Source organism: Amblyomma mixtum, chromosome 4, assembly GCF_055824585.1.
Source record: "Amblyomma mixtum isolate Tamu chromosome 4, ASM5582458v1, whole genome shotgun sequence".
Classification (NCBI taxonomy): domain Eukaryota; kingdom Metazoa; phylum Arthropoda; class Arachnida; order Ixodida; family Ixodidae; genus Amblyomma; species Amblyomma mixtum.
Genome location: NC_143015.1, coordinates 81,661,838 through 81,684,232, shown reverse-complemented (window position 1 = coordinate 81,684,232; position 22,395 = coordinate 81,661,838). Strand labels below are relative to the sequence as shown.

General features: G+C 43.9%; 1 protein-coding gene across 1 annotated transcript; it reads right to left on the bottom strand.

The window, feature by feature from the left end:
* Window positions 1-11,995: 11,995 nt before the first annotated feature.
* Window positions 11,996-22,261, bottom strand: LOC149347190 (uncharacterized). Its single transcript, XM_089585519.1, has 7 exons — window positions 22,145-22,261; window positions 20,887-20,986; window positions 18,758-18,870; window positions 17,442-17,489; window positions 16,064-16,099; window positions 12,825-12,963; window positions 11,996-12,118 (listed from the first exon to the last, which is right to left on the bottom strand). The coding sequence occupies exons 1-7, from the start codon at window positions 22,157-22,159 to the stop codon at window positions 12,111-12,113; spliced, it is 459 nt and encodes a 152-aa protein (XP_089441645.1). The 5' UTR covers window positions 22,160-22,261; the 3' UTR covers window positions 11,996-12,110.
* Between the last annotated feature and the right edge of the window lie 134 nt (window positions 22,262-22,395).

Here is a 22,395-nt window from a genome sequence, read left to right as displayed (position 1 = left end):
TAATTACTCACTGATATCCGCACAAGCACAGCCATACGGCTACAAAGGAAAGTTATGCAGCTTTCTGGCAAACATCACAGTTAAAGAAAACTTCGTCCTGATCCGTGGTTTGAACTGGGAACCACCGCTTCACCGGAGAGGTCGCTCTATGAACTGAGCTATCCGGGACGGCAAGCTTATCGCAGTGCGAAAGCGAAATCACCAATAACCCGAAGTGGGGACGGCGTTGATAAAATGTTTAGGGGAATCCTCTGAGGTGGAGTAGATGTTTAATAAGAGAGGAATTACTGATTGAGATACACCCAAGCGCAACCATACGGCCAGAAAGGAAAGCTGTAACGGTTTGTCCCAAACTTTGTAGTTCAAGAGTCGCATTGTAGGTATTCCTAAATTGCAGTGAAATCTGGGGCCCGGAATCCGCAGTTTTATTTCATACGTGTTAGGATAAAGAAAGACAGATCCGTTAAATTGATAACTGGATCTATGACCTACTACTCGGCAACGATTATTCAATAAATTTAAGCTTTAGGGCAAATAATTCTTTCCCCTGATATAATGCCTGTTTAGGATCTAGCTTTCGTGCTGTTCGCTTATGAAACCTCTAGAGAAAGGCCTTTCACACAAAGCTGTTTGTGCTGCCAGCTTAACCCACTCTTCTGCAATAAAATACAGCCCACGTGGTAGCAAGTCGGACCGGTGAAGCTTGTATGAGTCCGGAAACAACTAGCTGGCTTGAGCGCATAAATGCTCGCGGGGTATGCCTCTCAACATAGCACATATTCATCTTGATGTTCTAAAAATACATCAGACTCAAAGTGACGTTGCATACTTTCCAATTTCGATATAAAATTATTCTCCACCACTAATCGAATGGTTGCCTGCATCGGTGCAAGGTAACATTCGAATATGTTGGAAACTTCTGTTTACATTTTTGTTAGAGTTTCGAGTTCAAACTTAGAATGTACATCCCGTTAGTTAACCAAGCGGCCAGGTCAACATGCGATCATAAATCTCAATATTAAGCTTGTGGTTAAATTCATTCCTTCCCAGCCATTCTCCACGACTACCTCAGAGCCAACGCATCTTCCTGGCGCTGTAGGTAGGGGCTTGTGTATTAGCTCTCGCCAGAAGAAACCCTTATTGTTTACAGCTCCACTGCAATGGCTTCGAATTCTGGCCTTCACACCTTCGTGCTTGGTATGCTTGGTAAGTTTCCTGCAACTTATGGCTACCATCATTCAGCGTACAATTGTGAAAACAATTAAACTGGAAGTATAGGATGTGTCCTATTCGGTCATGGCAAATACTGGGCTGGGCTCATCGTGAATTTAAAGAGATCTTGATATAACTGAACCCTGTAAAGCGATCTTCGGCTGACAGAGAGTATGCAGTTGATTGTGCTGTAACGATTTTTGAGGAGGTGATATATTTTCGAACTTGAGAACATTATTCAGCCCGGAGAAAAAAAACTCTGCCTCTCCCGTAACCGAGAGTAGAGTAAGCATGAAATGTTTACAGGCATAATGCGAAGCGCGCGCCGACACGACGAGACGCAGGCCTGACAAGAATGTATATGCAGCGCGTTCGAAACTGTCCGAAGTGCATAGAGGCGAAAGCATTTTCAGCACCACTTTGCGTATGTGACACTGGTGATGTTACCACCGGATTACGTCACACATAATTCATGACGAAGTAATGACAAATTACTGATTAGTGTGTAATGACTTATTAATGACTAAATACTAATAAACTGCTAATTAATGACGCTTAAGCTTCGCCTTTAGGAGTGGAACGCGACAGCGTGTTGTAGCGCTGGCAGGCAGTCCGCGGAACGCCACCACCCGTTCGGCGTGATGCCTCGTCCTTTGAACGCGAAGCTTTTTGAGGAAAGGAAATTACGCAGTAATTCTCTGCCATATAGGTGGACACCCGAGCCGCACCTTACAGGAAGGTAGGAAAGCCACCACCCGTTCGGCGCGATGCCTTGCCCTTTGAACGAAACGTTTTTTGAGGAGAGGAAAAGGAGCAGTAATTCTCTGTCATAGCGGTGGACACCCGAACCGCACCGTAAAGCATTTCATGCTTAAATATTGTGGCATATATGTGCTTTTTGCACGCGTTATTAGAATTCGGAAATTATAATTCCGTGCATTATCAAACGACAGCTCGACTGATATTTTGATAAACATTGAGAAGGCACTGGCAGCAGTTATTTTTTGTGACTCGTTTGGAGACCAACCGGCGCTTGCATGCCGGTCGCGTAGGAGGGCTTAGAGAGTCTCGTTAAATCTCGTTAAGTCTCGTACGGTGCCCGGATGTTCTCGTTTCACAGCCCGGATGAGTGGATCTCGGTGTCGGCGTGACGTCACCACACTGCCGACAACGGGAGCTAAAAGCATTTCATGCTTAGTTGGTTGGTTTATGGGGTTTAACGTCCCAAAGCGACTAAGGCTATGAGACACGCCGTAGTGGAGGGCTCCGGAAATTTCGACCACCTGGGGTTCTTTAACGTGCACTGACATTTCATGCTTAAAAATATTACACCAAAATGTAGTCGATAATGCCTGCTGCAGTTCACTGGTTTGTGACCATTGTGAAAAACAAATATTATTTCGGCAGTGCTACGTCTGCCATGTTCACAATGAGGCAACCGGCTGGACGATCCTGTTTTTGTTGCATTTGGTAGCGTTTTGTTTTTGCTAAGTGTTACAAAAGCAGGGGACGTCCAGCCGGTTGCCTCGTAGTGAACAAGTCAGGCGCAGCACTCGCGAAACGGCATTAGTATGCGACCAGTGAACATCATTATACTAACATAGTCTGAGGTCTAAAATACAGACTCTACGGTAAGCATAGAGTTAACCACCGCTAGCTCAGTGATGGAATAGAAGAATTTTATTTTTAATTCAATAATGGCTTAAAAGCTGAAGAGATCTCTCGTCAGAAATCCTGTGCTCTCTACAGTGCAGTTTATCTCCACTCATTTCATTTTTTTTAATCTGTTAAAAGAACAATTATGTAATGGCAGATTATTCTGCAAGAAGGAAATGTTACTCTCGCCATAACTTTGCCTGGCATGCACGAACCGAGTTTGGGCACAGCCTTGCGCAAAGCAGGACGGCCGGCGCGAGCTGACTTCCACATGCGCTATTTTCTGTAAAGGTCATTGGCCCCCAAATAATTTTGCAACACACGTCGGGAGCTAAGAGAAGTGTACTTTACTGTACGGAACGCCTGTAACGCCTGTATTGGCTTAAGCGGGCTGGAGGTGGTGGCTCAGGCGAAGCAATTGCCGACTATGCACTTGCCGAAGCAATTGCCGAATCAATTGCGCCGAAGCAATTGCCGAATATGCAGCATATGCAGCATATGTCCTGTCATGTTTGTGTCTATTTTGTCCCCGTTTTTTTGTGCTGCTACGTTTTCAAGACAATCCACTGTAAGGCATACCCGCTTGCTAATGTAGTACATCATCACCCCCACTGACTATTAGCCTTTGAGATAAACCACAGAACAACACTGTGTTTTGTTTTATATGTCATAGTTTCAGCTCAGTTACAAAATAGGGAAAGGGATGAGTAAACTGCGTCTGTAACCCAGCTTGATGCTATTGTGTGTTCTTCTAAATCAAGGCTGCATAATTCCATAAGAGAATTAATGCCAGTAAGTTACACACCAGTGGTATACATTTCAAAATGAGTACCACTGTAGGCTGCAAGTCTCCATTCAAAAACGGACAAAAAATGCGATCGCTTTTAGGTTGCCTTCTATAGTATTTAGTGCGAGTGTTTAACGTTCTTGCAGTTTTCTCGCTAAAACTCCGGTTGTTACCAGTCTCATTGCCCTCAAATGGTGTGCATGCGTCTACACCTTCTTGAATGTTCCAGTACCTTCAATTGGATTATCATATAGGATTATACTAACCTGAGCCACTACTCTACCTTAATGTACCGACAAATTTCCATTCATTCGCCTTAATCTATTTTGGGGGGTGGGACTCCTTCCAAAAGTTTGGGGTGCGTCAGAATCCAAAACATTGTCAGGTCCGCCTGCCACTTCCTATAGTAGGCAGGTTGCTCATAGTCCAGTGCAAAGCATCCATCCACCTGCCGTGGTGGGCAGGTTGTGAAGACGTCACAAAGTCACGTGACATCTGTCGACCAACCATAGAATTTTGTTACGATGTAACCGCAAAGTGCATGACGAAAACGTAAATGCTATCGCAATATTCGCTACAAAATAAAGCGAACACTGTATTACGGTAGTCTAATATACGCGACCACACTACATAAATTTCTGCCCTGAGGTGACTATTTTCATTTTTTTGCGGGTTTGGAGTGCCAAAGAAGTGTGGAAAGCCTTATTTCATTATCGGCACAGAAAGTATTTTTTTATTCAGTGTTTAGCCGACGGTGTTTGGTTCGAACGTAGGTAAGACTTGGTAGTGATGACGCACATTCTGTAACCCTTTCACAAAGGGAAGCAGTGTGGTAGTTATTATGCCTTCTATTCTGAAAATCTTTTTTCTATCTTCGCAGCTTCCTGGCTATCATGGGCAACTACAGCCGAAGCAGCCGAGTTGCTTGGTACCGTTACCGGTTTGTTGGGTGGCCTTAATGGACGAAGCCGAGACGAGAGCGCCCAAAGGGAATACCCAGATGCGATCTAGCCGCTCATCATGCTAGCAAGCATTCGTGGTTACTGAGTGCAAATACAACAGCACCCTTAGAATATGAGGCAAAGGCGCAGCGAGAGATTCTGCAATAAAGAACTGCGATTTCTGGCACATCAAGAAACTGCACTGGGCGACTAGATCGGAGGTAGAGTGATGGAATAAAATATGAGAAAAGTTTGCTTTCATGGTTTTGCCTGCGTTCCAAGAAACCGCAAATGTGGCGTGGAGGGAACGAATGCTGAAGCAGGAAGTGTATGCCAAAAAGTTGCCTTGTTCGGTGTGGCAGTGGTGTGGTTACTGTATGTACTGTACGTACATCGAATACAGCTGCGGAAACATAACTTCAAATGCTGATGCCGCGCGAGTGAAGGAGCTGGCACTTTCTTAAGTGTTCTCTGGAGAAACGGCACTCAGAGAAAAATATACTCTCTTGGCGAAAAGTAAAACATCACTTTAAAAACATCGCATTTCAAAAACATCACTTTATAATCCTTGTGAATTTAAGTCGGGATTGAACATAGAGTTAAAACGCTGCAATAAAATTATTGTGCACGAACATTAGTGAGTCAATAAATTTCGGCCCGCTCTGCACATCTTTCTTTTTTCGAATACATTACGTGCTATTCTTGATTATTTTCGTATAATGTGTGACCTATGCCTGCGCTGGCTGTATAGAGAAATTGTCAGAGGCAATTTGAGCCAAGAACTATGCGTTGACTCAAGGGACAAGTTTAAGCTTCGTATTTTATACCCGCGGAAGGAGAAATGACTGTCCTTGCTGCAAGAGCACTTACAGGTGGACCTCAGGTGGAGTTCTCCGCTGCTACGGCCGCGCCGCACTCCGCTATGGCCAACCATTGCTTTTAGTACGCTCTTGGCGAATCTCAGCGGTAGAAATTGGCCGTGCGAGCGGCTGTGATGTGGTGGGAGAAAAAAAATTGCTGTTTGGCTTTATTCAATGATTCATTACGTATGCCTGTTGTGTGTGACGCCTCTTTAGTGCACTGCGGATGCGAAGAGCGTGGTACCCAGCGACACAACTCATCCTATGTCATCAGACGCGGACTAAAAGCTGCGAAGGTGGGGGCGCGCGTATCTGCGTAGTGTTTGTTTACGTCGCGCACTTCAAGGTTTTGCGGACTGGTTTTGTCACTAACGTCGATCGCCGTTGTATACCGCAGTGACATCACAATAATATCGTTCGGGCAGATGAGGGATCCTGTTTGTAATAATGGAATCGAACTTATAACAGAGAAAGGTGTTACGGTTGTGAAGTACGCAGTGATTGCGTGCTGGAAATTACAAACTCTTTATTGCACTGGGTCTAGAGCAGTGACCGTTTGTCGATCCCGGATGTGTTTGACACATTGATGCTGAGCTTTATCACCGATGAAAGGACGGCCAAGCCAAACACCTGTGATACGATATTGTTGGAGTAGGGCGTGCTCCAAGCACCGTTTCGTCGTTGTGCTCCGTGTTTGACGCCTTGCAAGCAGGTGTGACGCGCCGTCAGCGTTGTTCTGTCGCTTACATGGTTGCAACACGCTATAGTGTTGTGCAATCTTGGTATCCGAGCGAAGAAATTGGCGGCTGTCGCAACGTTGCGCGTCCTTCGCAGAGGTGCTTAGATTAATCAGTGATGACGTCCGCTTTGCCGATTATATTTCGATGGTCAACATCGTCGATGTCTGTCAGCAATCAGCACAGCCACGCAGCATACCTGTATCCGGCAGGGATGTCGGGAGTGGCCCACCCATAGCGCGTACGCCTATAATTTATGTACGGCACGCCGGGGGCGTGACCAGTGGTTTTGATTGACAGGTGAACTCGGAGCTAAACTCGTGAACTGTGAAGTGCCCCGAATTAATCTCAGGACTGTCATGGCGGCAGCAGCAGCAGCCTGGGTCATCGCTTCCTCTGACGGCAAATGTCAGTACGGCCGGCTGGACCCGTTTACTGCCATGGCCGACGACGAATTCCAGCGACATTTTCGCCTCTCCAGAACGTCTGTGCGATGATTGTGTAAAGAGTTAGGCGACGACCCAAGCCTGCGGAGAGTGCGTACCGGGCCTCATTCGCTTTCGGTCGAAGAGCAAGTCCACTGCGGCCTCCGGTTCTTCGCGACCGGGAGCTTCCAGGGGAGCGTCGGCGCAGACTGCTTTACTGGACGCCACCAAAGGACTGTGAGCCGCTGTGTGAGGAACGTCTCCGACGCACTTATCGACGCGGCTGTGCAGAAGCTGGCTCCTGCAAAACGAGGGCTTTCTCTCCTGTCGAGGGCTGTGGCTCCTGCAAAACATTGTCAAAAGAAGTGCATAAGATGCATAAAGAAAAGCAGATGTAGCAATCTGTTTAAAATGTATTAAAGCGCTACATTTGATCATAATTTTCTATTGAGTGCAAGCTGTGCAGCGATGAGTTAATTGCTTTTTCATCCCTATATATGCCATTTTGTCGATGAGTGAAAATGGAAGAGTTTATGCTCTCTATGCACTGTGCCTGCATGGTGAACTTACACATATGTAACAATTGGGTGGCGACACAACTTCAGCTGAAGCCTGCGTGATGGGAAGCGTTTTTGTTTCAGGAAAGACAACAATGACCGAAATGGCAAGGACAAGTGACAACAGCCAAACATTAATTTGCATGCTGACCTCACCATGCTGTCAAGCATTGCACTGCTGCCCTCACACTGGTGCTGTCACATCATAACCATCACGTCGTCCTCGTCAAGCCATTTTCATTACGTTGTAATCACGACTTAGCGTCAGTCTCATCCTTGTTGATTGATCGAATTTAGTGCAATGCCTGGCCTAAATAATGCTCTTGAACAGGATAGGGGCCAAATAAATGGGCAAACCCAAAGAGGAGATACAGAAACCCTCACGTGTGTGTGATGGGCACACACACCATGCTAAAGGTGCTTTATTGAACGCCATCAAGTAGAACTTTAAATATGCAGCAAGGTTTCCCAGCCTCTGATACAAAGCAGCTTCTCAAGATGCATGTTGACTTCCTTTTAATTTCATTCGGGCAGAACTGGTCTACGCTGATATTCAGAAGCTGGATTTATCTTTACCGGCTTCTTCATAAAAGTGCCTAGATGCCTGGCAAAGAAAACCACTTTGCACTCGGAAAGAACAATTCACATTAAAATTGCTGCACACACTGTTCTGCACTCACCAGTGTAGGGTCCTTCAAGAGCACTGAAGGCCCGCAACCCACCACACAGTCAAGGCCAACCAATGCAAGCACCCTTCCCCCAATATTGGGCAGCTTTCCACCACCCGTTTCACTGAAATCGTGAACAAAACGCGTATGAGTGGACGTCATGCAAAAGCAATCCCCAGATGAAAAGTTACCCGTGCAAAATTATTACACGACCACCACTGCCGCTATTCCCGCCTATCTACCTTTTTTCTTCTGCTTTTCTAATCAATTAGCTTTAAGCGATGAGATATTCAGTAATATTCGAAATTGATCAACACCACAAAATAAATAAATTAATTATACATAAAAAAAAATCCCCTGTGCCCCTTGGTTTCTGTGGCTGTTGGCTTCTGTCATATTTACAACGAGCCCCTCCTTCCCCTTCCTTGTTTGCTTAACTGCTTAGCGAGGGCCTCGATTCTGGCAGCCTTGACGCCATAGGAAGCATAAGAGGGTTCTCACACAGCTTCCACCCTCTCCGTTCGATGACGTTCTACGTCACACCTGCGGTAACTCAGGACGTTCTACGTCCGCCGCTTATGAACGTGGGTGGCGCTGATGAACACTCTCAAGATTAGGTTATTTGTAAACATAAATACCCCCGAAAGCAGAAGGTTTGACAGCCGTCGCCGTAGCTCAGAGGTAGAGCACCGGGCGCGTAATTCGGAGGTCGTGGGTTCGGATCCCACCGGCGGCATGTGGTTGTTTTTTCTTCTGCTTTTCTAATCAATTAGCTTTAAGCGATGAGATATTCAGTAATATTCGAAATTGATCAACACCACAAAATAAATAAATTAATTATAAATAAAAAAAAATCCCCTGTGCCCCTTGGTTTCTGTGGCTGTTGGCTTCTGTCATATTTACAACGAGCCCCTCATTCCCCTTCCTTGTTTGCTTAATTGCTTAGCTAGGGCCTCGATTCTGGTAGCCTTGACGCCATAGGAAGCATAAGAGGGTTCTCACAAAGCTTCCACCCTCTCCGTTCGATGACGTTCTACGTCACACCTGCGGTAACTCAGGACGTTCTACGTCCGCCGCTTATGAACGTGGGTGGCGCTGATGAACACTCTCAAGATTGGGTTATTTGTAAACATAAATACCCCCGAAAGCAGAAGGTTTGACAGCCGTCGCCGTAGCTCAGAGGTAGAGCACCGGACGCGTAATTCGGAGGTCGTGGGTTCGGATCCCACCGGCGGCATGTGGTTGTTTTTTCTTCTGCTTTTCTAATCAATTAGCTTTAAGCGATGAGATATTCAGTAATATTCGAAATTGCATCAACACCACAAAATGAATAAATTAATTATAAATAAAAAAAAATCCCCTGTGCCCCTTGGTTTCTGTGGCTGTTGGCTTGTGTCATCCATTTACTCCAGTGCGTTTAAAGTGAACAAAAGTTGCTAAAAATAAAATTGACAGCGCGGCCTCACGACTGTATGCTGGCACAGTTAAGGAGTACAACGAATGAAATGAATTTCATTGCGCACATAACGTAGAACAGCAAAAAAACTGCCGTTTTTTGTTTACAAATAACAACAGCAGTCTAACTTACGTGGTAGCGGCCGACACGACGCTCACGTCTTTCTTAGTTTGTTCGACGAGTTCTGACCAAAACCGTCGCCAACCTGCTGCATCTACTGCGGGCCCCAATTCATTGAGGAGCTCTGCAACTTCTTGCCACAACCGCTCTCCTTCGCACCCCGCAAAAGATGACGATAAGTCGCTGCTCGGTCTTGCTAAACGGGGACGCTGCTCAAGAAAGTCAAGCAGCTGTAATTTCTGGCGAACGGAAGCATGCCGTCCCGACCTAGCCTTTTTCGCCGGATGTGGTGAGGAGCTGCTTTCCTCCATGCTACTACTACAGCAATTGCCCACGGTGGAGGCGTGGCCTTGCTTCTAAGCACGGACTAACGGGTTTAAATTTTCGCGGTCCATTTCAAATTTTCCCGGGCTAACTTGAGACATGTGTCTATTAACGCCTTCTGAAAGATCATTACGAATCTCATCTAACCCACGCGATCTCGTAATGCAGTATATGAAACGATACAAATAAACTTACCTTTAGTTTGCTGATGCCTTCGTCAGCTCCATCGTCCATGCTCCATCGTCAGCGCCTCTTCATTGTAACATCGTAGGCGTACAGGCTGTCTTCCTTGTGCACGCTGTATGTAAACTCTGTGACGTTCGCATTCCCACAGAATGGTTGTTAGCACACTCACAGATGTTACATGAAGAAGCACCGAGCTTCTAACAGTTGTTTCTTCAACACTGATACTTCATTTTTCACACGTTGCACGATGCGATCTATGAGCACAAGCGCCGGAAACAATTGTGGCCTTGCGTGGTGCACACGATGACAGCTCACGTAGGAAATTAAGAACCCGAGGAACAGTGGCGACCTTTGGTTTATTGTCTAAGTAATGCAGTGCCTGCTTGTTGACGCCCTACGCCGCGCCGTTTACGCTATCTACCTGTTCGCCATTGGCAGTCAGCTGATGACGGGACCGTAGCGTTGGTAGCGTTCCGTCGCGGTACGAAGCAAAACTTAATAATGCATGAATCACTCTAAAGCGCTTTAAATCCAAATCTTGGACACTATAAAATGCTTATAAAGGTGTACTAAGTGCATTATAAAATCCAACAAGCCTCGTTTGTCTAATTGCACACGCAATGCACTTGGTGGAGCGGCACACAAATGAAAAGTGCACCGGCGGTTGGCTCACGTGACCCGTTCTTTGTAGACAGCCCAAGAAGCCCATGAGGTGGCGCCGATTTGATGATAAAGCACGGAATATATCCAGATAACCCAATGAAGTTGGATGCGGGACGAGGGTGGGATTTTGTCTTGCTACCATTAGTTCACTCATCTGAGGGCGTCGCCAGAACTCGGGAAGATTCCGAGTTTCAGCACACTCGGGCCTTCCAGCATAGCGCCCCTGCTCATACCAAGCTCATACAAGTGTTGCTTGTTTGTTATCTAGGGAGGGGTGCGGCGGGGGGTAGAGCTGGCTTCCACCTGGGGATCTTTAACGTGCACTGACATCGCACAGCATGTAAGACAATATGTTTCGGAAAAGCCAGAGAGCTATACACTAAGTGTGACTGTAGGTATAACCTTAAGCTAAGCCACGAGCATCGCCGCAGCTTTTCGCTTCGAGATATCCAGGCTTAACCCTAGCTAAGCCACAGCCAATTTTTTTGGACTGAGGCACAAGAAAGATGAAGTGGGAAGTTTCAGGAGAGTAGCACTGTGCTTTTATCTTGAGAGGCCTTAGGCTTCAAACTAGACCAGCTGTGTACTACTAAATGTTTCAAATCCACATGTGCTAGCTAGTCAGCCAGCCAGTGACCCGAGGCGAGATTGCAGGTATGCGTCAACGGCCATCTGGTTGATGTCGCTGTCCTGTGATTGTGGCATCTGGCCTCATCAACGCCTACTTTTGGCGGGTGTAGGTTGTTTTTTAGTAGAAGGTATTGGTGAAACTTTCGATAGTTGTGTTTCTTTCGCTTTGAGTACTACCGGTATAGCATGTTTGGAGGCAGACAAACAACGACAGAAGTCGTGATGGTTATTTTTATCCAGGAAAGATAAGAGGCTGTAGCACTAATCGTTGTTTGCCAGCCACAAAGTGGTGACTTCCTCCCTTGCAGCCGTAAGTCTAGCTTTCATTAGTTTTGCTTCCTGAGGTATAGTTTCTGCGCTTTTGTAATGTGAAACAAACTGGTACCTCGATATTTGTGAATAGTCGCTGAACGGTAATTTTGTCACATCGGACCACGGTGTGCCACAATTCTGACGGAGGAAGGCAAATCAAGTCCACGAGCGCATGCAAACGCTGTTGTACATTGCATTCCATTTCTGGGAGAAAATGTAGTATTTGAACTGAGCAATTACAGCTCAATGTACGATGATTCTACTATAACAGGCATTTTTACGAAAGGAAAAATTGCGTGTGCTGTAAAAATTTGTTCTTGAGAGGTGGAAGCAGACATTTAAAACGCACTGGCGCTACAAGAAAACAAAAACTGAAATGAAGTAAGGGGCATTGCAGATGGCCAGTATTGACATCAAAGAAGCCGTACACTTTGGTTTATAAGCGTGTAAGAGGAACGTACTTGACAGGTCATGTTTAAGTTTATTTCATAGAATGTAACGGTCACCGTTTCCTTCATGTGTTGTTGATTGATTAAATGCTTATTCCAAGAAGCAGAAGCTGCAGCCTGGTTATCTTCACTTGCCTGAAAAGAAACATACCTTTAATCAAAACGGACTTTTGCGATTGGTGCTAAAAAATTCAGATAGTTTACCAATATATATGGTGGTTTACCAATACAGAACAGCTGTATCGCATCCGCACTCACCTAAGAATCAAAAACATGCAGTCTAACGAAAAGGGTTCGGCTTAAGTCAGGCATAACGCAGGGACCTATTGAAAAAAAAATAATTGGTGTAACGTTACGAGACAGGAAGCGTGCAGAATGGGTGAGGGAAAACACGCGGGTTACTAATATCGTAGTCGAAATTAAAATAAATGAACGTCGGCAGGGCACTTGTTGCGAAGGAAAGATAACCGTTCGTATTTGAAGGTAACGGAGTGGATTCCAAGAGAAGGCAACCGTAGCAGAGGCCGTCAGAAAGTTAGGTGGGCGGATTAGATAAAGAAGTTTGCGGGGATACGGCGGCCTCAGCTGGCGAAGGACAGGGTAATCTGGAGAGACATGAAAGGGGCATTTGCCCTGCAGTGGGCGTAGTCATGCTGATGATGACTGTGAAGATTACCTTGAGTTTATTCGGTCACTCTGATCTCCTATTTTCTCCAAACGTAAAACCTGATTTTTTGTGTAATTAGTACACCCGGTATCTAGTATTTATGGTCTTTAAGTATTGCTTGACATCCAGGCGAGAAAAATTAACTGCTCAGTACATTTCTTCCCCAGTACTTACATAGCAGCATTAGGGCTTCATAAGGGGCGGCCCCGAGAATTGTGCTGTAAAATAGAGCTCTGGCCGCTCTTATTAGGTCACACGTAAGGGAGCGGATCTGTTCCAGTGGAGACGTGGTCAGGAGGTCGGTAACGATGCACTGGAAGTGAGAAGAAGTTTTGATGTAAAATTTATGGCGCTACAACAAGCTCTGTGAATATTAAACACCGTGTTGTGGGAAACCAAGTGCATTCATATTTCTCCCGCGTGAGTGTTGTGAACGTGAGGTAAGTTGATTAGGGCTCACAAGTAAATAGTTTTTTTAATCTACAAAAAGGCTATTCTCAAGGAAAATGTTGAAGACTGAAAAAGTAAAATTTTTGAATCTGAATCCAATATTTTCAAGCTTTAAGCCCCTCATTTCTAGTCTGGCAGACCTCCACAATGCAGGTTCATTTTTCGTGGCTCAGCATCACAGCTGTAGATCCGCCATTGCAATAACGCGTGGAAAGTACCTTTACTCTTGCCCTGTGCATCATCACTCCTGCCAAAAAACTATTGGGACGCCCAAGTGACTATAAGGGTGCAGTGCAATAGCACGAGATTTATTATTCTCGGAGCTTATATTGCAACTTCTAAGTCTGTTAGCGTCAGTTTTTTGTGACATTCGGTCCATAAACCGCCACATTTTGTGCAGCTAGCTGCAGTAGCACGCATCCGCTATGCTGTGCCGATGGCGATATTTCCAAATAACCCATTTATTCGTGATTTTACGTTTCGATTCTCTATCGACATTGTTGTCTGGAAACTAGGTTGCTACCAACCGGTGCGAATGTTGAAATGATGTCACAAAGTCGTGTGACGTACCTCTATCGAACAATCATATATTATTTTCCATCGCATTGCCATGGTCGGCACGTTGTGATGACACCATGAGGTCATGTGGTCTCTCACGACCTATCAGTGCTGCCCATCATGGCAGGTTGTGACAAAGTCCAATGGTTATGTGAAGACAACTCAAATGCTATTCAATTCAAAGAGTATTATAATGTCTATATAAGAACAGTCCCTTCGCTTCTTTCTGCAGCTATAAGATTGCATGCCGGACTAGAGAGCTAAACGAATATAACTGAATCCAAGCATAATTACTTTTAAAAAATGAAATTGCTCGAGCGGTAGACAGGAAAAATATAAAAAAGCTGCAAAACCCACCATTTCTGGAAGGCTGTGCCAGGTGGGCTTAAAAGCACTTAAAATCGAAGGTTGCCGTTAATGCGGCGTTGCAAATACGGCCCTGGTTTCTGTGGCTGTGAGCCCGTCGGCTATAGAGATCAATGAGTTAAGGAGTCATGTAGCATTGTTGATCCCGTTTCATGCACTTAAGTAAGGAGCCCTCATAATGATCGTGTTTTTATTTATGAACAGTGACTCAGTTTGTCACATTTAATGTGCCATTTCAGTGCAATATTCCAAGGAGATTACATTTCTCCTTTGTTGTGGGCCAGGAAGGATATACCGATCTGAGCTGCTTCCCGGAAAAAACAAACATTGATTACGGAATTATTGCGCACAATTGTTTTTTCCTGAACAAGCATTTGGTGTATTCAGCTGGTTCTCACTACAGAAACTGTGGTAGAAGCTTTTTACCGCAATTCGCATCATTTTTAGGCAGCCTAATTAATTATTATACTAGTTCACCCCTTTCTTGTGAAGAACACATGCACCCCCATGAATTTCTTAGGCACAATGAAATATAAGCTCACAAACAGGTTTGGGAGTTTTCAAAAGCGACCGGTCAACCTGCGAAACGCCTGCACTGCCTCCAAAACTGAATGCCACAGCTCTTTGCACTTAAAGGGGCTATAGAAGGGGCTCTAATAAAGTGTCGGTCTGCCTGGGAAGATAAAGCACGCCGCTTCACGAATATCCACCAGCAAGAATCTTTTTAAATGCGCTTTGTAGAAGCTGAGCTATCAATAGTCAAATCTGAACTTGAGTGCCTTCGCGCCTTTCCCTCTCCTCTCGTCACTTTTTGCACGTTGGAAGGTTGGCTCTTCTCAGCCGACCCCTCCCCCCCCCCCCGTTCTTCGGGAGCGGAGCTTCCTTACCCGCCGGAGCTACGCGGCTAATTGGCCGCGACCATGACAGCTGCCTGACTTCTGAAAGAATTTAACCAACAGCCACCTCTCAACTTGTACACGCGGGTGCGAGCGATGGAGGCGGATGCGAGCATGAAAGAGTCACCGGGAAGGGCTCGCCAACTTTCGCGCGTGATTGTGCGTCCTCTGGTGCGTATAGGAGTGTATTTTTTGTCTCAGGTGTTCATAAGAACTCAGTGCAGTGATTGAGCGAGTTGATGTGCTCTCTTCGGAAGATGTTTCAGGGCCCCTTTAAAGTCTACAGCTTTAAAAAAATAGTTATGAAAGATGTGCTAAAGATACATTCTAACAAGGCCAATGTTTGTACCACACCAAGTGTGAAATATTAAACAGGGATCTACGCTTAAGCATATGCATGAATAAGTTGTAGGCCTGAATTATAGAATTGGTATTCTTAAACCTTATAATAAGATAACGTGCTCGCAATGAGAGTGGAGCCTTTGCCTTTGACGATTACCCATCGCGTTTTTGAATGGGTGGACTATAAGAAATTGCAGAAGGCATATAATATAAATACACCCGTTTGTAAGCCTTGTGGTCGTCATGTAAGAAATGCTTCTGGAATTTTCCTTTACCAGGGAAAAAGAGCAGCATTGGACCAGTAGCTCAAACTGCCCCACTGCGCCGAAATAATAAAAGGGAATTTCAAACAATGCATATTTTATGTGACACTTAAAACAGGTTAAGATTGCCAGCAATGATGCATTGCCAACCGTATAATAAAAGCGGAGTGTCTTCAATCAAGTTCATGGTTAATTGGTGTCGTGTGTATATTAACATATGTATGACCTGGGTCGCAATGGCGAATATGAAGCTTCACGCAAAGCAAACCATGGACTCGAAATGCCAGAAATAGGGTGCATTTTTAAAAATAAAAGCGCTGGCCTGAAGTGTTGTGTAAAAACTATTACCGAACAGCTTGCTCTTCACGGCCGCTCGACTTCCAAAACCGACATTTTGATCAGAATTAGAACACCATTATCACATGATGCTAGAGAAGAATAATCCAGTTACCGAGAGAAACATTTTTTTGTTCGACAAAAATTTCACTTATTTACTAAAAAAAAAAATGTCTTAAATGTATTAGAGCCGTGTACTTACAGCGCAATCAGAAACCAGGGACTGTACAAGGGGCATCTGAAAAATATGACAAGAGTCGAGAGTACATGACTTTATTCTTGTAGACAAATTTTGCTACAGGACCTAGCTGTCACAACAACAGTCATCAAAGTTTCTTATATAATGATAATTAATCCTTTTGTTATCAGTAATTAAACGTTGAGTATAATATGAAAGGCAGTTCAATTTGTTCTACGGCTGCAATATTCACAGTTGGCAAGAATTTCCAGAAGCACAAAGAAAATGCTCTCCTCTATTTCTTTAGCGCGCAAAAGCTAACACGCCAGCAGTCTGTGCAAGATTCAGCAAGTTTAGCTCAATAAATTACTGTGTGCGTTTCGGTAAGTACACGAGGTGTTTGTGCTGGAAAGGGCGACCCTTGTGTTTAGCGCCACGTAAATTAAAAAAAAAAAACAAACTTACTTTCACCCCTACATGCTTGCGTACTCATTGCGAGTATTCCTATTTTTAATCTTTTGGCCTCATTATAACGGCCCAAGGGAAGAATCAGAGTGCACCGAGAGTAATTATCCTCCACGAACCTGCTTTCCTTACTGGCCTTTTACAAACGACACAATTCAACGTACAGAACGCTTAAAGTTAGATTACATTACCCTTGTTAACGAGGCTAAGGCTAAGTGATTGTTGTATTTATGCCACGGATGTGTCCCTACCCCATGAATATTTTTTAAGTTCCCGCTAAAGCTTTCCCTTCAGAAAGGATCAGTATGTTTTATATGCTTCCTATGTTCGTAAAGCGAATCTTTAAAATTACCGGCATTTTCAACCATCCGAGAAATTTCTAAGTGTAGATTCGGTCATAGGCAATGCTTCAGAGAAGGGTAAAGTGAACGTTTGTGTTTTCTACGATTTCTAATAATGTGTGCCGTTAAATATACTTTTTTCGGCAGCCCGCTGTCCGCAAACTGACGCGATGTATTTCTACTGCGACTGCCCATTTGAGAGCCTTATTGAGACATTTAATAATTACGGAGGAGAGAGTTAAAACATCACCCTGAACATAGCTCACCCACTAACAAAACCATGGCGATCCCAACTATTCTTAATTGAACTGCAAATAGAGACTCCGATCCTGACTATCTATTACAAAAGGGGAATTTATTTGCAATACTTGGCTGCCGGTATGTTTTCTAACGTGATGGATGAATTGATATTAAAGACATAGCGATGCTTTAAAATGAGAGTGCAATGCAAATTTATACAGCAATATGTTTAACTTAATCTGCTATAAGCAAGAGAGTTTTATTAAGCCTATTCATCTGATTGGTGTAACCGTTCGGTGTCGGCTATAAAGAGTAGATCTGTCGGCTGTACGGTGGACAGCCGATGATACACTCACTTTGATTGTTGTTCCATTACTGCACAGCTGATAAGTGTTGTCCAGGCACTGGGGAAGAAAACATATATATTTTTTTAAAACTACGCATCCACTTGAGGCTTGAAGAGTTAGCTCCCGTAAGCAAATCACCAAAAAATCATTGCCCAGAATACAGCACAAAATATCCTTGCTTATTGATGAAAACCTCATGCTGGAAGGAAAGCATTCTATCTCCGCGGCGCCGAGAAAACTACAGCATCATGCTGCCTCTCTCCCTAGAAGTCCAATGCCTTCATTGGTTCACTCTGTGTTTTCAAACCAGTTTTTGGGAATTTACTCATATAGCATTTTTTTTTTTCAAGTCGCTGGCTCATTTCCTCTGTGAAGCGCGTAAACTTTCGGCAACTTTTTTATAGCTCTTTAGTTTCTTATTGCTGGCAAAGCGTGCAGCTTGGAACCTTTATTTCCTTGGAACAGGCACGTTCAGACAAATTTGCGGTATATTCAAGTTGCCTGGTCCCTCATAGCCTGTGTTGCTTCGGGACGTTAAACACCAATAAACCAATCAAATTGCCTATGCCTTAATACATCACTCTCGAATAGAAACTGTCAGACATTCTGAGATATTGCATGCCAAAAATTATTACGCGCATTAGTTCCATGAATGAAGTACACTAGGATTATTTTATTTGCACAGAAGCTAAGCACTCACTAAAAAGCAGTTTTCAATGCCTCCCCAGCTGGGTGTTGAATGACCTGCTTTCTAAATATGATGATCACACATCATCCAGCGCAGTTTCATTTAACCCATGATAGTAACACGAAATGCAAAGTAGCCATTGGGTGCTTCTACAACGCCAGAAAAAAATGATAAACTGATCTTCCTTTTTAAATGAGACCTACATTGCTAGAATCAAGACATTAGTACGCAGAAAATTTGCCGCCATAAAACGAAAAGAAATTATTCCACTCTTAGTCGTTGGTGTGTTGTAATTCATAAAATAAATGTTGGTTACCGCGCTCGGCTGCTGGCCCGAAAGACGCGGGTTGAATCCCGGCCGCGGCGGCTGAATTTTGATGGAGGCGAAACTCTAGAGGCCCGTGTACTGCGCGATGTTAGTGCACGTTAAAAAACCCCAGGTGATCGAAATTTCCGGAGGCCTTCAGTACGGCGTCCCTCATAGCCTGAGTGGCTTTGGGACGTCAAACCCCAATAAACCAAATCAAATCATTAACCTTTTCTTTATATTATGATGAGCTCGTTTGCATTCTTGCAGAAAGATGGCGCTAGCGACCATATCATTCTGAAAAGATACGAAGCACGGTTCTTTACTTACCTTTCCCATGCTATTCGGAAATCCAAGTTTTATCTCCCCATGGCACACGTTGTCGGCAACACTGCTCCCGGAAGGAATCAGAGGCTTCAAGAAAAGATCCAGTAAGGTGCCCACTGAAATTGCAAAGGGCACGCTGTTTAACGCCGCCGTCTTTTTCAAAAGAATGAAGAATTATGATTTTATACAAGGCACCTGCCCCACCATGTATATCCAGGAGCTGCGTATTAAGAAACACTCGTTACCAGGCCCAAGTGAAACGGTATGCGAAAGTGGAACACCCTGTATTCAATTTAGGTCTCTCATCTCAAATGGCACTATTTTATGCAGTGTGACACAAGATCGATTCTCTGAGCTAGAAACGCAATTATGCTTTTGATTACTCGTGCAGTTCGACTTCAGGTTCTCCTGATGACTTCTACCCTTCATTTGGGTGAACACGCTTTAGAACAGTCGCAGGAACAGTATTTAGCTCACTACAAGGAATTGCCAAAGAGCAAAAGGCAGGTGCTGCATCATCAGAGCAATGCGTCCACACAGGCGGCATGCATTACGCACCACTATATTTTATCCCTACCATTAGTTCAGAAAATAACCTTGATCTAAGTCTTGCGAACTCGTGTTTTACAGCCCTGCATAGGGATTAAGGTCAGACTTGTTCCTTACAAACTTTTTCGCAGTTCGAAGCACTTCACGGCAGTGGCGTTTGTAGCCTTGTAGCAAACTTTTGTTGGTGTGTACGCTAAAATTTTCATCATTTAACGTGATTCTTCCTCAATTTGCTTTTTTATTTTTAATATTTTAGTTCACTGCATTCAATGCCCTTTTAAATTGATTTATTTTTCACTTCAAGCCACGAGGACAATAAATAAGGGTCGAGCAAAATCGTTTTTTTGTGAAAAACAAGCACATTGAACAGAGAAAGAATGTTTGGGTAAAGGAAAATACGCAGCAGTTAAATATTCCTGTGAGGGGTATACAAACCTAAGTAGAATGCATGGGGTCGGACAGTATTTAAATAGCAAAAAAAGCAAACACCTAAAATTGTGTGCGCGAATGAAGAGAGAGATATTTCAACAAAGAAAAACAACATGTTGAACATCAGACTAAAAACCTCAGATATGGGCTGCCCTCAAGAACGGTCAGTTTCATCCACGTTGCTGTAATACAACAGCCAGAGTAGGCAGCCATCAGTGTTCGAAGCTCTCAATAAGCTAATTTGTCGCCAACTGCGTCTCCATAAGACACATTTCCGGAGCATGGCAAGTTGCCTTATTTTTATATCTATCTAGAGTTCTTCGCCACAGGGTGACAGATGGCTCAATCCACCAAAGTCGCAAAATATCGGTGACACTCATCTCTGCCCATCATTTAACCTCAAACGAAGAGTGTTTTGGTTCTCTGATTTGAATGCAGCTGGTTCAGATTTTTTTTGTGGCAAATCTTTTACTGCCACATCTGATTGAAACTATGGTGACTCACTGACAATCTTAGTCAATTCTGTATGGAGCTTTACCGCCTGGTACCGTACTTCACAACCTATCACCTCTTTATTAAGTACTGCAGAGATTTTTTCAATACGTTTCAGTTTTATTTCTTCGCTCTGCTGATCCACCTGGGGAACCGTACTCGCCCGTTAATCCGCGATGCTGTGTGCAATGAAATTCGGTCGCTGAGCCCATGTAATTGTGGTCAAAATAGCACTGTGACGGCCAGATTATGACGAATGAGAGGCTCGAAAATTCTGAATGGTCTTCAATGGATTCCTAATAAAGATCCTTACATTATAGAGAATAGCTAGTTGCACTGCCATAAGGCATCTTCTGCAGCCAACGTGGATGTTTAGCGCTTCAAACTGCAGTTATCACCTACCACCACATGTTTTTTAGCATTTTTTTCTGATAGTGAAACCACGTTTTAGTACTCTGCAATAGTTTTGGTCTTATGGATGTAAGACTAAGACTCAAAACTTCAAAAATGTTTTTCCTCGCTTCGCGACCTTTAACAATGTGGGAACTTTGCCAAGAAAATTGTTTACTTGGATGGCATGCTACAACGCTGAAATTCGTCAGTATTTGGCTAACAAGTCGTTTGAACCCTTTTTTTAAGAGAGAAAGAAAAGAGCGACTCACACTTGGGAGATAGCTTGCTCACGATGGCTACGAAAATAGTTCGTAGAGTAACCAGAGCATTCAATGGGCTAAGATTTTTGAAGATCGAGCTTGCGGTGCACTGCAAAAAGTTAAAAATCCTAAAATTATTCCAGGCAGCAGTCAGTGGGTACATTATCAGTACTGTGAGAATTAAGAGTTAACACGTTCGAGCAACATTTATCTTAGCATTAATTGAAGACTGTGGGTTACGTTCGACCTACAAAGAGAAACATAGCTCGCTGGCTCCGCTGCGGAAAAAGTGCAGTAGTCACCGCAAGAAGCGCAACACTGTTCATGCTAAATAAATAAAATATTACTTTGCAGCAGCCGGCCTAGTCTTTTTCTACGTTGCACTGGAGCAGTCTGAATACAAAGAAAGGTTGTTTATCCGGAGTTGCGTCAGCTTCGCCGATAATATATATACCCGGTGTACCAAAATATTTTCTGCTATGGCTATGGCAAAATATTTTCTAAGAGGCCTCAGCTAATGAGGATGGAGAACAACCGAGCATAATGGTTTCGATAAGAAAAAAGGCTTCCATGATACAATCATTTACATTGTGTTAAGGTCTCTACAGCATGACTGTACAAACTCCGTATACGCACTAGAAGCAACCATCACCTCTTCACACTATTAAATACCTGGCAGTACTCAGCAAACATGTGATGCCATTTATATGCCATCTATGGGGCTTGCTTTGCAATAGAGGCAAAAAGTACACGACTTTTAACTGGCACACTTTCGGTCAAAAAGCATTTTTAGGTATCCGTGTTAAATAATTGAACTCGAGAAGGTCATGCATGAACTGCCAGCATATAAAGTCGTTTGAAGCATCTGATCTCTATCTGAAGCACAGAATTTTCTTTTGGATATTTTGAAGTTTCAAGTGCGTAAATATTCTACCCGCACATAATTGTCTCAAACATTAAACACGTCTCACTGCGGGAGGCCCCGCTGTCCAGCTCATGTCTGAAGGATCAGACAGCTGGCTCACAGAGTTCAGCAGAAAGCTAAGGGCTCGGGAGCCCTGTAGTGAACGTTCATAGTAGTGCAGTGTGCTGAACTCTTCAATTTGTAAATTATTTTATTTCATCATCGTCTTCATTTACAACTACGGATAGTTCGCGCCACTTGTAATGGCTTCAAGTTTTTGTAAGCATACTCAAAGTCGAGCTGAAATTTAGGAAACCGGACATGGGGTGTAAAGTGATGTCGATAGAAATCGGTCATACGTACGTTTATTAGTGCCATCTTTGCTTTGAGTGCATTCTAGAAAATACCAAAAAAGAAGGCATCACAGAAGTGCAAACAGATAATTAGACCAGCGACGGCTTTCTTTAACATTATGAAAGCACATTGGTTTATAATACATGCTTAAACAATTTAGTCTACCCTCTTTACCTGTACATAACGTGCTCCAAACCACACAGACCCAAGAAATACATATGAAATCGAAGTCAAAATTGTTATAAGCTTTCAGCTACTTC